The 15,316-nt window shown below is 42.7% G+C and overlaps 1 protein-coding gene across 11 annotated transcripts in view; it reads right to left on the bottom strand.

The window, feature by feature from the left end:
* The window catches only part of DCAF1 (DDB1 and CUL4 associated factor 1), a 109,405-nt gene that overhangs the window by 17,010 nt on the left and 77,079 nt on the right, over window positions 1-15,316 (bottom strand). For 10 of the 11 annotated variants that reach the window (XR_008523282.2, XM_054550673.2, XM_063722478.1 and 7 more), the window contains 10 exons: window positions 11,239-11,363; window positions 8,675-9,938; window positions 7,623-7,821; window positions 7,063-7,145; window positions 5,742-5,826; window positions 3,577-3,810; window positions 2,904-2,997; window positions 2,236-2,340; window positions 1,947-2,020; window positions 1,333-1,434 (listed from right to left, as the gene is read on the bottom strand). Coding sequence is in view for 9 of the 11 variants with exons in the window: in XM_054550673.2 (XP_054406648.2) it covers window positions 1,333-1,434; window positions 1,947-2,020; window positions 2,236-2,340; window positions 2,904-2,997; window positions 3,577-3,810; window positions 5,742-5,826; window positions 7,063-7,145; window positions 7,623-7,821; window positions 8,675-9,938; window positions 11,239-11,363 (2,365 nt within the window). In the remaining 2 variants the exon portion in view is untranslated. Of the gene's footprint in view, window positions 1-953; window positions 1,074-1,332; window positions 1,435-1,946; window positions 2,021-2,235; window positions 2,341-2,903; window positions 2,998-3,576; window positions 3,811-5,741; window positions 5,827-7,062; window positions 7,146-7,622; window positions 7,822-8,674; window positions 9,939-11,238; window positions 11,364-15,316 lie in introns of all 11 variants that reach the window. The other variant, XR_008523283.2, reaches the window with a different exon arrangement.

Genomic DNA, 15,316 nt, shown 5'->3' with positions numbered 1-15,316 from the left:
AGCTACTCAGGAGGCCAAGACAGGAGAATTACTTGAACCCCAGAGGTGGAGGCTGCAGTGAGCCGAGATCGTGCCATTACACTCCAGCCTGGGTGACAAGAGCAAAACTCCATCTCAAAAAAAAAAAAGAAAAAGAGAGAGACAAAGCACCAAGACTAAAGAATACAATAGTGGGGGGAAAACAGAAATGAACCCAAGAACTGGGGAAGAAAACATTTTTAGCTGCTGTAATATCTGAAGAGCAAAGCCAAATCCTAGTCATTCATTTTCAACTTTACAGTACTCACTCAGCAATAAATATTTCTCAGAAAATTAGACAAAAGAATCTGCCCTGGAAAGTGTACTCTTGGAAAGAGAATGTGGTGTGAGCCCTGTAGGCTGGAAAAAATCTGCTGAAACTCAGAAGTTTGAGAAACTCTTCAGAACCCATACTGACACACCACACAGGCAAGCACCTAGCATAATATAAACACAAATTAAAATTCCCTATGAAAGCAAAATGCAAAGACTGAGGGACATGATACTATCTACCCACATTTTATATATGTTTAATTTCTCAAAAGTATCAAAATCTTATCTTTACCTATAAGTTCAACTCTTACCCTAATAACAGACTATGCCATAAAACTGAGAAAATATAAACCAGAACTTTATAAAGGTTAAGCCATTTCTACAGTCCATCTCAGCAAAGTGACTGTTCTGTTTTTTATTGACATTGGGAGTATAAAGGGATGCTTATCTGAAGCCAGAACAGGGCACAAAGAAATCTCTGAATGAAAATCAGAGATTGCTAGGATGAGTGCGGTGGCTCACGCCTGTACTCCAAGCACTTTGAGAGGCCGACGTGGGCAGATCATCTGAGGTCGGGAGGTTCGAGACCAGCTTGGCCAACATGGTGAAACCCCGTCTCTACTAAAAATACACAAAAAATAGCCAGGCGTGGTGGTGGGCACCTGTAATCCCAGCTACTTGGGAGGCTGAGGCAGGAGAATCACTTGAACCCAGGAGGCAGAGACTGCAGTGAGCCAAGATCATGACATTTCCAGCCTGGGCGACAAGAGCAAAACCCCATTCTAAAAAAAAAAAAAAAAAAGGGATTGCTAAGCTTTAAATTGCTCTGCAAATGGAATTCACGGGATCATCAGGTACTGGTTAAAATCTTGTAATAAAATTTCTTCTGAGTTTCAGTGATCAAGGGTACATGACAAGCCTTATGAATATGGCAACAGGTAGCAAAGGTTGAGTAGACCTTTAAAACCTCCTACAGCAAAAAGCAGAGCATAACCTCTATTAAGCACTGTTCAGCACAAAGAAATCTCAAAGACCACTGACCTGGTCCTCCTCTTCATCCTCATCCTCTGCCAGACGCTGCCTGCCCACTTCATACAGCCTGCATACTGTGTCCATGTTCAGGGCATCCATGCTGCCTTGATTCTGAAATAGAATATCCAGTCCATAAGGAGCAGTTACTTTTCAGAAGGTCCACATCCACGCCTCAGCCCTGACTGGTGCCCATGACCTTGACCCTGTAATTATCAAAGCTTCTGATACCCGAAATTCTTGAGCTGACTATGAAAATGTTATACCTAGGACACATAAAGGGGAAGAAAAACAGAATGAAAAGACTTGGTGAGGAACCATCACCCTTGGAACAAACCAGTCTTGCTCTGGTGAGAGATCCAGATTCCTCTGAGAAAGGGATGACAGTGTGAGTCCAGAAAAAAAGGAGACAGGATCCTCTAAGCTGTCTTATATTGGGATTTTCTTACTATTTCTCTTTGTACTGTACATCTCCCAAGCCCTATCAAATGAATAGGTTATCAATAATCTACCTTCAGGAATGTGTTGACTTTACATCTTATATCAGACAAAATGTCTGTAGTACAACTTGAAAATTATCCTAAACATCAGAACAAAAGAGCAGGGCCTCTGCAAGCTCCCTTTACCTCAATGACAGCAAGATAGCAGTCTTTGGTGTCTGTACACAGGTCAAAGATGTTCCGTTTCACATCAATGGTTGCTGGAAAATAGAATGTGAGACGATTGGGACTGGACTATTGCTGTGACCCTAAAACCTGGTTTTCCTCTAAAGGAATTCAGGATGATTGCTCAAAAGTATTTCCATAACTCCTCTGTTTTTCAATAAAAAATTACAGGCCTCCAGAAGATGAAGGATCTTAAATAAGGAACACCAAAACATGACAAAATGATCAATGTCTGTCCCTTCCTGCTTACCTATAGGTTTGTAGTCAGTTGCATTAAATGTTCGGAAGGATGACCCAAAGGGGCTTTTCATCCTCTCTTCCATTAAGTCATCTTCATCATCTGCCTGCAACATAGCTTGAGGGGGAGTAGGGGAGGAAACACTATTAGGAATCACAAACATCCCCTCTTCACAAGTGCAGAAAATGTTAATGGCCAATCAAAACAATCTACTTGCATATAGGTTTACATACAAATTCCCTTGTACAGAAATCTACTCTGCATCTAGTTAGCTCCTCTCAGAGCATCTTCCTTGCATATCCCACCTATTGTGACAAATAATATCCTCAGCCTCTCATCTACCTCCAAGAAATGTTACTGTACTTACAAGGCTTACAACACCACAAGAGGACAAATGCAAAAGCTCTTAAGTTCATAATGATACACTGGAAAATACTGCATGAAATTTCTTTCCATACAAGATTTCCTTGTTATCTTCAAAGTCAGCTGCCTTTCACCCTAAACCAACATTATTTTCATATTTTTTGTCACCATTCGTACTATCAACTTTTTATCTTTTATGTTACAGCTCTCACATGCTTTCCAATTCACAAGTGAGAGATGGTTCCAAAAAGAAGTATCATATTAAGTGAAAGGGTAGAGCAAAAGGAAAGAGAATAATGAAGGATAAGGTTTATTACCTCCATACATCACTGTTCCCGTGTGATTGAACACCACGCGACACTGATCCAGAGCAGGAACAGTATGCAAAAGATGAAAAGTTCGAAGGTCCCACTAGGAGGGGAATGGTCAAGGAAAACTATTTTACACAAAACTTATCTAATCTCATGGGAGGAAATTCTAAAATATCACTTTTTTTCCTCCTGCCAGGTATTGATAATTTAAAAGTCAATGAGATCAAGGTAAAACAAATACATGTAGAATGCATATTATTGAATGATGTCTCTGAAAATATCCTAGGGTATCCTCATATACAGGAATGCTTTATGAGCTCTTTTCCTCCCAAAAGTAGTACTTCATTTTCCTCTTATGTGGCAACTGATTTTTACAGAGCAAAAGTAAAATCCTTCTGAAGACAAATAAAAGCTAATTCAATTCTTGGAGAACTGGGAGGTAGGAAACTGGTCACTCTTACCAAATACATAGAAAACATGCTAGTGAAAGTTGTCAGTAATTACTAACATTGGCAACAGTGCTTTGGAGATTTCACTAACATTTCAAACTAAAGGACAGGCACCATATTATTACCAGTGTGGACACTTTAACCAGGTATTGGTGTAAAGATAGAACAAATTATTTCTGCACCACAAACCAGACAACAAATGGAAGGTAAGACATGAGTATAAAGGATACAATCTCAGTATTAATGATCACCTCCAGTCCATTCGGATGGAAAACACCACTGATGTTCATATTGAACTTGTCAAACTTGTGGATGGCCTGTGCAGAGCGGACATCCCAGAGGACACCATCATTTAAGACAAGATCATCTGTAGGATTAAAGGTGGCACAGTTCCTCTTGTAGTTGTTGGCAAGATCTGGGTTAAACAGAGTCAACAGCTTGTTGCCAGTCTGAATATCATAAATCTTTAGAGAAGAAGGGATGGGAAGAGAAAAATCAGACGAATCCATCCACTGACAAATTTAAAGAGAAAATGTGCAAAGCAGTTTCTAAGATTAACACACAAATTCTCCACATGGATCAATGATTACCACAGAATACTGCCTCCCAAAGTGCTGGGATTACAGGCGTGAGCCACCGCACCCAGCCAGGCACCTCTTTTTCTCGGGGTTCCATTCTGCCTTACTGGCCACTATATTTGATTTCCTTCCCAAGTTCCTCATGTGGCAACTCCTAAACACATGTCAGGGTTCTATATCCACAACTCTTCTCCAGTCCCCTTGATGATCTCATATAAGTTCATGGCTCTAAATACTATCAGCTGGGGACAGTGACTTATGCCTGTAATGCCAACACTTTGGGACACCAAGAAAAGTGGATCACTTGAGCCCAGGAGTTCAAGACCAGCCTGGCCAACGTTGGGGAAATGCCGTCTCTACAAAAATACAAAAAAATTAGCCAGGTGTGATGGTGCTCGCCTGTAGTCCCAGCTACTCAGGAGGCTGAGGTAAGAGGATTGCTTGAGTCCAGGCAGTCAAGGCTGTGGTGAGCTGTGATTGTGCCACTGCACTGCAGCCGGGGTGACAGAACAAGACCCCATCTCAAAAATAAATAAATAAATAAATACTGTCAATATGTGGACAAGTCCCATATTTATATTTCCCAACCCACACTTCTCTCCTGAACTCCCAATTTTTTGTTGTTTTTATTTTCAGAGACAGGGTCTCACTTGGTTACTCAGGCTGGACTACAGTGACATAATCATAGCTCACAGCAGCCTCCAACTCGTGGGCTCAAGCAACCCTCCTGTCTCAGCTTCCTGAGTAGCTGGGACTATAGGTCCCAAGCCCACCAAGCTCAGCCAATTTTGTTTATTTTTTGTAGAGATGGGGGGAGTCTCTCTATGTTGCCCAGGCTGGTCTCAAACTCCTGGCCTCCCACCTCAGCCTCCCAAAGTGCTGGGATTACAGGCATAAGCCACTAAGTCTGGCCAACTCCCAACTTTTGTATTCAATCCCCATTCTCTACTTGAATGTCTAAGAGAATCTCAAATTTCATGTGTCCAAAATCCCAGGGCCAAGGTCCTCCATTTCTCATAGCCTCTACCATGCCTACCCAGGCCCAAACCCACAGCTCCTCTCATGTGTCAGGTGGTACAACACCCTCTAACCTGGAAAGCTGCTCTTGCTTCTCTCACAAAAACCAGAGTCACACTTTAGGAACTTTACATCCACTCATGTATCCTCTACTCACCCTCCAGTGTCTTCATCTCACTCAAAAGAAAAGCTAAAGGCCCTAACTACCACCTACAAGATGCTACCAGATACAGGCCCCTCACTGACCTCAGCTCTCCTCCCACCTCCCAAGCAAGGGCTTTTCCCTTGCCATTTCCTGTGCCTTACGCTGTTCCTCCAGGTATCTTCCTGAATCTCGCGTTTCCTTCAAGGCTGTGCTTAAACATTACCCCATCAGTGATGCTTCTACCCTAGATTAAAAAGAAGTCCCCCCACACCACCACCAAGCATTTCCTACCTCTTACCCTGCTTTCATTTTCTCTGAAACACTTCCCACCTAAATTTACCGTATATTTGCTTCTTTATTGTCTCCCCAATGAGGGTCCATAAAGGCAGTGACTTCATTTCTAATCTAAAACTTACTAAGAATTCAAAAATATCTGTGGTGCTAATGACATCTTTCTCAATGCCACGTTTAGCCCTTATACATTTTTCCCATACAGCTCAGAACTATATTATCATACTTTTAGATTCTAACTGGAAGGACTACCATTGATTTCTAGTTGCCCAAAGGACTTAGGCCCTCACATTCTATCAAGAAGATTTCATTATGAACAAAATGGATATAATCAGCTTGAAAATAGTGGTTCTTAAGTACTTACGTGGGCAATGTCTCCTTTTGTGCCGATGACCCGATCCTGGGAGTGCTTACTGAACTCAACATAGTGATCTTCTGTGAAGGAATGCCTATGGACAAACAACCGGAGCACTGAAGTGACAGATCTTCAGGACATATTCCTGCAACCAACTGAAACACGGGTGACCCCCAGCCTCTTGCACAATCACACTCACCTAAAGATCCTGGACTCCCAAAGAGGAAACAATCATACACTTAGATTACAAAGAAAATTCTTTCTATCAGCTTGTCCAAGCAGATACAAAATAATGAATGGGAATTTCTTAGAGAAATGACAAACAGGGCACATGTGCCTTTGAAACACGCAGCAAAGGGGCCAGGCATGGTAGCTAACTCCCACAATCCCAGCACTTTGGGAGGCTGAGGCAGGTGGATTGTCTGAGCTCAGGAGTTCGAGACCACCCTGGGCAACATGTCGAAACCCTATCTCTACCAAAAATGCAAAAAATTAGCCAGTCGTGGTGGCACATGCCTGTGGTCCCAGCTACTCAGCAGGCTGAGGTGAGAGGATCACTTGAGCCTGGGAGGTGGAGGCTGCAGTAGGTCATGCTTGTGCCACTGCACTCCAACCTAAGTGACAGAATGAGACCCCATCTAAAGAAGGAAAGAAAAGAAAAGGCCAGGTGCGGTGGCTCAGGCCTGTAATCCCAGCACTTTGGGAGGCCGAGGCCGGCGGATCACAAGGTCAGGAGATCGAGACCATCCTGGCTAACACGGTGAAACGCTGTCTCTACTAAAAATACAAAAAATTAGCCAGGCGTGGTGGCGGGCACCTCTAGTCCCAGCTGCTTGGGAGGCTAAGGCAGGAGAACGGTGTGAACCCGGGAGGCAGAGCTTGCAGTGAGCTGAGATCACGCCACTGCACTCCAGCCTGGGCGACAGAGCGAGACTCTGTCTCACAAAAAATAAAAAAAAGAAAAAAAAAAGAAAAGGAAAGGAGAGGAGAGGAGAAGAGAGGAGAGAGAAAAGGAGGGGAGGTGAAGGGGGAGAGGAGAGGAGAGGAGACGAGATACAGCAAAGACTGCAATATCCTATGTGAACATGGGAAAATACATAGATTCTGGGTCGGGGTCTGCTGCATGAGAATGTATATACCTCATAAAAATATCTAGGAATTAAGAAAGATAAAGTCTTATTAAACATGAGTCTCAGATGAGGAAGAGAGAAGTTAACAATAACTGACAGCATCCTCTTTCCCCAAAAGGCTTCCAGTCTAAGAATCAAATGAAGGGGGGTATAAACTAGGTAAATAAAGCACAGACTAGGTTCCAAAAGCAGATACATACTTCATATCAAATACTGACTTCATTCCCCAAAGTGCAGACAAAGGCTGGCTCCAAGTAGCAGATGTCAGCAGCAAGGACCCATCCTAAAAGAAAAAGGCGCAAGGTGGGTAACCACGTATTTACATACATGCAGATGTCACTTCCTGCCATTAGCATTTTTAAAGATATGTATAAAAATGTTGTTGAATTAAAGAGACAATTTTATAACCCCCAGAAACCAAGAAATGGTCAGAAGCCACTAGGATTTGAATACATATATCTATAGTGTCCTAGAAAATAACTAAACTTAAGAGAATATTAAATCCTACTGAACTAGCCACAAAAATAGAATAGATAAAAGGGAGGGGGAAAAATGAGAAGATGTCAAAGATGGTTCCTTTCTTCCTAATAACTGCCATATTCCTCATTCTCCATCTGAAATATGAGTTAACCTCAACTAGATTTTCCAGTTGAGGACTCATTTAAAAGAGAGAGCTCAATAAAGGGTAAGCCTCCTTTACTCTAGTTCACCAATTCATCTTGGAAGAATGACTGAGAGCATCCTAGGAAGGAACCCTTACCCTGGAAGGTTCAAGATGTGTGATGGCTGAGTTGTGACAGTTATAGCTGGCCTCCTCCTGTCCACTAAACACATTATAGAGCTTCAGCTGCCCTGTGCAGGTGCCAAGCATCAGGAACCGCTCCCGTGCTGAGAATGCACAGCAGGTGAAGCCACTCTCATCTTCATTGGCTTCCCGGAACACTGAAATAGGACGGAATCTAAGCAAAAAAAAGAGAGAATCACAGGCAAAGAATGTGCAGGGACTCAGAAAAAGCAAACTGCTAGGATAGAAGAAAAAGCACAGAACATTAATGTTTCAAATGGCTTCTTCCAAAATCACAGTGACCTTCAGTGCTTCTTATTTTAAATAAGAAAAAGATTTCCACTTACCAATTTAAATAACAAAAATTCCCATGTTTAGGCCAGACGCAGTGGCTCACGCCTGTAATCCTAGCACTTTGGGAGGCCGAAGTGGGGGGATCAACTGAGGTCAGGAATTCAAGACCAGCCTGGCCAACATGGTAAAACCCCATCTCTACTAAAAATGCAAAAATTAGCTAGATATGGTGGCGCCTGCCTGTAATCCCAGCTACTCAGGAGGCTGAGGCAGGAGAATCACTTGAACCTAGGAGGGAGAGGTTGCAGTGAGCCAAGATAGCACCACTGTACTCCAGCCTAGGCGACAGAGAGACTCCGTCTCCAAAAAAAAAAAATTCCGATGTTTAAAACCTGTGATCCCATAACCTTTATGTAAGATTTGTCAAGAATCAGAACAGGAAGCAACTTGCACCAGCACAAGCTTGGGAGCCTCCTTATGGACAGTAATGAGGGGATGTGGGTTCTAGAAAACATACTAGTTGAGATGAGAACACAAAGGATTATTATCAATGTACTGCCAACAATCACACAAGGAACCCATGGTTGACAAAAGGTGGTACAATTACATTGTTCAAGTATTACACAAAGTGACAATCAGTGGTATTTCAGGCCAACTATGCTGATACTGCCCAGTTTGATTTAAATAAAAGAATCATTCCAATTCCCAGGGAGTAAGAAGGGACCTCTTCTTACCTGCTAAAGATAAGGTGCCTATCAAAGCATCCGCCATCCACCCCTCCATACTTTGGAAATGATGCCCTGCGGTTTAGCCTTGAGGTAAAGTTTATTGGCGCTTGCCGCCTCTGTTTTGGCTCAGGACATTGGTGAGGAGTAAAGAGGGAGAAAGGTGGGCAGGTGGCAACTGGATTCTTGCAGCGAGCATGTTGTTCTCTAAGATACTCTGTGATTATACTGTCCAGCGTAGGTGGGGAAGGAAGATGTCTGTCCAGCTGCTTTTTTATGGCTGGGCTTTGGCTGTAGGCACCATGGTCCGACTTCTGCCGCAACACTCTGATTTTCCTGCCATTGCAGGGTGATGGCCTCTCTCTGATAAAACTGATTCTACCAATCAAAGGGGAGTTGCCTGCATAAGATGGGCCAGGCAGAGCTAGCGGACCCTGGGGGGGCCGTGGCTGAGGATGAGCAGTAGGGGCAGAAGGGGCAGAGGCACCCACGGCAGCATGGCTGCCCAGTCGAGTTGCAATGCCATTAGCGATACGAGGGGTTCGGGGTAGAGAGACAGGAGAAGCAGCAGCAGTGACTGGGGTAAAGGCAGAAGAATGGGAGGCAGCAGTCATGGGCAGGTCAGCCTCTTTTGTCAGCACGGTTGCTGTTTCTCCAAGCCCTTTAGAGATAAGATGGTTTCGTATCAACAAAAGCAGCTCTTTCTCAGGGAAGGAGATCCTTGACTGGGCAACAACATCTGCTTTCTGCAGTCGTGCTAGGGAAACATCAGTGCCAATGAGAAGTGGTTTTCCTGACACCCGTTCAATGAGTTCAGCAGCATACTTGCAGAACTTGACGTGGTCACTGCGCTTGTCCTGCAGCACAGGCTCCTTCATCAGCTGCTGGATCTGGCAGCTGCTGAAAAGGGGCAGTTTACTGATGATCTGCCGGACAGTGCTACTGCGAGAGAGGCCCACCAGGGCCTTGCAGGCCAGGGCCCGGATTTGGTCTGCATCTGTGATGGGCATCTTAATGGACAGTAAGGACAGGAGCACCTTGATGCCGTTGTTGGACTGAACCACATTCCACATCTTGGCCAGGGTGTGCTCACTGCTTTTAGGGTTCTGAGGCAGCTTTCTCCGAGGAGTACCAGAGATAAATTTACCAATACTGGATATTCGGTTATCTGGGCCACACACACAATTGATGATAATCTGAAGTGCTGACTTCTGAATTTCAGCATCATGGATGAAGAACTCACCCTCAGCCACTCCCAAAATAATGCTGATACCTAATGGGAAAAAAAAATTATGTATTATTCACCATAAAACTAATGGCCAACTTCAATAGTTGTTCCAGAGTCAAAATTTGGTGTTCTACTCACTTTGTTTTACTTTAAAAAACGACATTACTTTTGTAAAAACTGCAAGGGTTTGTATAAAGTGCAGACAGTTCTACTACAATGTATTTTTATGGTATCTCATATGCAGTTATTAAATAGGGAAATCATGTCATAATTATGGAAAGTAATCAAGGTTCATGTGCAATTTTTTCTGGTTTTATTATTTTTTTGAGGTTGACTCTTGCACTGTGGCCCAAGCTGGAGTGCACTGGTGTGATCTTGGCTCACTGCAACCTCCGCCTCCCGGGTTCAAGTGATTCTCCTGCCTCAGCCTCCCAAAGAGCTGGGATTACAGGCGCCCGTCACCACGCCCAGCTAATTTTTGTATTTTTAGTAGAGGTGGGGTTTCACCGTGTTGGCCAGGCTGGTCTGGAACTCCTGATCTCAGGTGATCCACCCGCCTCGGCCTCCCAAAGTGCTGGGATTACAGGTGTGAGCCACTGCACTCGGCCTTTTCTGGTTTATTAATTTTAATACACTAAAACCTCAGGAACAGAGAAAGCCCTCAGTTGGGCTGCTACTGTGGAAGCAGAACCCTTTCCACTCTATTTTAAGAAAATTAAAAACAAGTGCCTGTGTCTTAGTCCTATCCTGCATCTTGTCCCGTCACATGACTTCCCATGCTCACCCCAGCAGTGCCCAGATCAGCCTTGCTCTTAATAAAGTATATTATCAAAGTATATTTTCTTTTATATATGTATGACAGTTTCTACCCATTTTGAGTTACCTGCCAATTACTGACTCAGGTTACAAAACTGCTTACTTTTTTTTCCCCCCTTTAACTCCTGGAAAGCTGTGATGCTTAAGTTTTTCACTATCTGCCTCAATCCATTTTTCCCATGAACTTTATTTTTAGTGCAAGACTCTTCAGAGTGTGAGCTTTTCAGGAAAGCTATAATATACCATTATAGCAGAAATGCCAGTACCACTCAGAAAACCTGAGGTTACTAGCATGACTCCCTTACATCAAACTATCTGGTCCTACATTTGTATTTTTATTTTTTGTTTTTTCTTAAATTAGTTCCTGATCTGCTGAATGGTACTCCTTATAACAGACAGACAAGGAGCCCCCCTCTACTACTTCTGTTCTAAAATCCAAAATTAGGTCAGGTAAGTAACCACAACCAGAGTGGCAAAGAAAAAACAAATCCAGACCAAGCAACAACAAAAATGGCAAAGTACAACCTACCTACAGTAGAAACTGTAGATCCAGCCTCATCCAACACGTCCACTGATTCTGCCAACTGGAGCTGGATTTTTGGCACCACAGTAAGAATAGCCAGGACATCCAAAGCAAAGCGCACAGTGTCATTCCTGGACAGGAAGAATTAGTCAAAGGGAAATTAGAGTATAGCCACAACAATCGAGAGAGAGAGACAAACAGACACACACACGCACACACAGAGACAATAAATCAGAACCACTACCAGTGTGGCTCTATCTCAAGCTGTCGCATCGAGAGAGGATTTTATAGTCACCATGACATTACTTCCAAAAAATGTAGCAATGGAATTTTTACCTATTAAACTTCTATGATAAAAAACATAGAATAATCCTGAATCCTTTCATCCTAGTGAAAACATATAGAGACACATACTCTCAAAGTTTTGGTGAGAGTAGAAATTAGCACACTCTTTCCGGAAAGTAATCTGGAGGCCAGGCACGGTGGCTCAAGCCTATAATCCCAACACTTTAGGAGGCCAAGGTGGGAGGATCACTTGAACCCAGGAGTTTGAGACCAGACTGGGCAACATGGTTTTATCTTTTTCTATTAAAAAAAAAAATAAGATATTAGCTGGGTGTGGTAGCACGTGCCTGTAGTCCCAGCTTCTCAGGAGGCTGAGGTGGGAGGATCACCTATGCCCAGGAAGTTGAGGCTGTGGTGAGCCGTGATTACACCACTGCACTCCAGTCTGGGCAACAGAGTAAGAGCCTGTCTCGAAAAACAAAAAAAGAAAAATGAAAAAAAAAAAAAAGTAATCTGGAAATATGAAACAAGATTCTTAAAATGTTCATAAACCTTGTCCTAGAAATTTCACCTCTAACAATCTGTCCTAAAGAAATAATCAGGCCGGGGCCAGGCGTGGTGGCTCATGCCTGTAATCCTAGCACTTTGGGAGGCTGAGGCAGGCAGACTGCCTGAGCTCAGGAGTTCAAGACTAGCCTGGGCAACATGGCGAAACCCTGTCACTACTAAAATAAAAATTAAAAAAAAAAATTAGCCAGGCTTAGTGGTGGGCGCCTGTAGTCCCAGCTACTTGGGAGGTTGAGGCAGGAGAATTGCTTGAACCCAGGAGGCGGAAGTTGCAGTGAGCTGAGATTGAGCCACCGCACTCCAGCCCGGGCCACAGAGAGAGACTCCGTCTCCATAAAAAAAAAAAAAAAAAAGAAAAGAAAAGAAAAGAAAAAAGACTCAGGCCGGGTGCAGTGGCTCACGCTGGTAATCACAACAATTTGGGAGGCTGAGGCAGGCAGATGACCTGAGGTCAGTAATTCAAGACCAGCCTGGCCAACATGTTGAAACCCCATCTCTACTAAAAAATACAAAAACCAGCCAGGCGTGGTGGTGGGCATCTGTAATCCCAGCTACTCAGGAGGCTGAGGCAGGGAGAATTGCTTGAATCTGGGAGGCAGAGGCTGCAGTGAGCCAAGATCACACCACTGCACTCCAGCTTGGTCAACACAGTGAGACTCCATTTCAAAAAAAAAAAAAGAAAGAAAGAATCAGAAGAATTTATGTATTAAGATGTTCATTAGCCACATTAAAATAGCAAAAGAATGAGAAAACCCACATAGACAAGAGCAACGTATGTGTTAGAGTATAGTGCACTCATAAACTACAGCCATTGACAATCATTTTCAAAGAACCCTAAAGAATGAGGGAAAGGGTTCAAAATACAACATTAATGATATAAAAATTAAAAATGTAAGATATGAAATTAAAAATCTGACAATACCAAGTATTGGCAAGAAAGTAGAGAAATGTTAGATGTCTTTTGTAGTTAAAAAAGAAAAAATGGCTGGGTGTGGTGGGAGGCCAGGGCGGGTGGATCACGAGGTCAGGAGTTCAAGACCAGCCTGGCCAATATGGTGAAACCCTGTCTCTACTAAAAATACAAAAATTAGCTGGGCATGGTAGTGGGCGCCTGTAGTCCCAGTTACTCAGGAGGCTGAAGCAGGAGAATTGCTTGAACCCAGGAGGTGGAGGTTGCAATAAGCCGAGATTGCACCACTACTGCACTCCAGCCCGGGTAACAGAGCAAGACTCTGCCTCAAAAAAAAAAAAAAGTAGAGAAATGAAAGCTCCTATATATTGCTGGTGGGGGATGACAATGGTATGAACATTTTTAGAAGCAATTTGGCAATATCCAATAAAGGTAAGAACACAGACACCCTACAAACCAGATGGTCTACATCATATCCTCAAGAGAGCCTCCAAAAGGTTCATGATACCATTTATTTAATAGCCAAAAAAAAACAAACAAAAACACTAAATTAGCCATCAATGGCAGAATAAACTGCAGTATAGAAATACAGCATTTTAAATAAATATCAACATATATAAATCTCAAGAATATAAGGGTAAAAAAAGCAAGCTGTGAAAGATGAACTTAGGAAAATATTTATAATTTAAAAACATGCAAAGCAGTATGACATTATTATTTATGAACACACATATATATATAGTATAAAAACATGAGTGGGGAGAATATGGTTCCAATTCAGAAGATAGGTGATGCTGGGGAGGCAGAAAAAGAATTAAGCAAAAAGCAAATACAACAATATGCCAATCCTGGTTAATGATGGAGCAGTTGTTATACTATTCTCTGTGCCTTTCTATGTTTTGAAAATATTCATAAAAAAGATGAATTTGATTAAAAGTATAATATCAATTATGTGTATTTACAAATATTATGTAGTGAATGCTAAGAGTAATTTTCTCTTTAAAAGATTCTGCATATTCTAAAGCAGAAACATTTATTAATTTTATTTCTAAAAATAATTTTTTAAAATCAAGGACATATTTTTTCAATAATCCAAATACAGGCCAGACAGTGTTTCATGCCTATAATCCCAGCACATTGAGAGGCTGAGGCAGGCAGATCACTCAAGGCCAGGAGTTCGAGACCAGCCTGGCCAACATGGCAAAACCCCGTCTCTACTAAAAAATACAAAAATTAGCTGGGCTTGGTGGTGCGCGCCTGTAATCCCAGCTACTTCAGAGGCCGAGGCACAAGAATCTCTTGAACCTGGGAGGTGGAGGTTGGAGTGAGCCAAGATCCTGCCACTGCACTCCAGCCTGGGCAACAGAGCAAGATTCTGTCTCCAAAACCAACAAAAAAGTAAATAAACACAGATGTACCAGTTTAAAAAATGTATTTATACCCTTTCTAGTTGTTTCGTGAGCTGTCATCATCTTTTTTTTTTTTTTTTTTGGAAACAGAGTCTTGCTCTGTTGCCCAGGCTAAAGTGCAGTGGCACCATCTTGGCTCACTGCATTCTCTACCTCCTGGGCTCAAGCAATCCTCCCACCTCAGCCTCCCTAGTAGCTGGGACTACAGGCATGCAGCAACACACCAGGCTAATTTTTTTTATTTTTGGTAGAGATGGGGTTTCACCATATTGCCCAGGCTGGTCTCAAACTCCTGATCTCAAGCAATCTGCCCGCCTCAGCCTCCCTAAGTGCTGGGATTACAGGTATGAACCACCACGCCTGGCCTATTATCACTTTTTAAACAATTCTCCAAATAAATATAATAACCTACTTTTCCAATATTCTAAAACAGCACTTCTCAAAGTATAGTCTGGAGACCTCTAGAAGTCTGAGACCCTTTCAGAAGGTCCCATGAAGTCAAAGCTATTTTCATAATAATAAGATGTTACTTTCCTTTTGCACTCTCATTCTCTCATTGCATAGTAAGAGAGTCTTCCAGTGATGATGTGATGTCACAAAAACTGAATACAGAAGCAGATATGAAATATTAGGCCAGACATTTTTTCAAACTTGCTAAAATTATCTGGTTTTATTTTGGAAATTTTTCATGAATAACGCAAACATGCAATGGGTTCACTTTTTTTTTTTGAGATGAAGACTTGCTCTGTCGCCTAGACTGGAGTACAGTGGCGTGATCTCCGCTCACTGCAACCTCTGCCTCTCGGGTTCAATCAATTCTCCTGCCTCAGCCTCCCAGGTAACTGGGACTACAGGTGCGTAACACCACACCCGGCTAATTTTTCTATTTTTAGTAGAGATGGGGTTTCACCAT

This window comes from Pongo abelii, chromosome 2 (assembly GCF_028885655.2).
Source record: "Pongo abelii isolate AG06213 chromosome 2, NHGRI_mPonAbe1-v2.0_pri, whole genome shotgun sequence".
Lineage (NCBI taxonomy): Eukaryota > Metazoa > Chordata > Mammalia > Primates > Hominidae > Pongo > Pongo abelii.
Note: the sequence above shows the minus strand (reverse complement) of the source record. Positions and strands in the feature narration are given on the sequence as shown.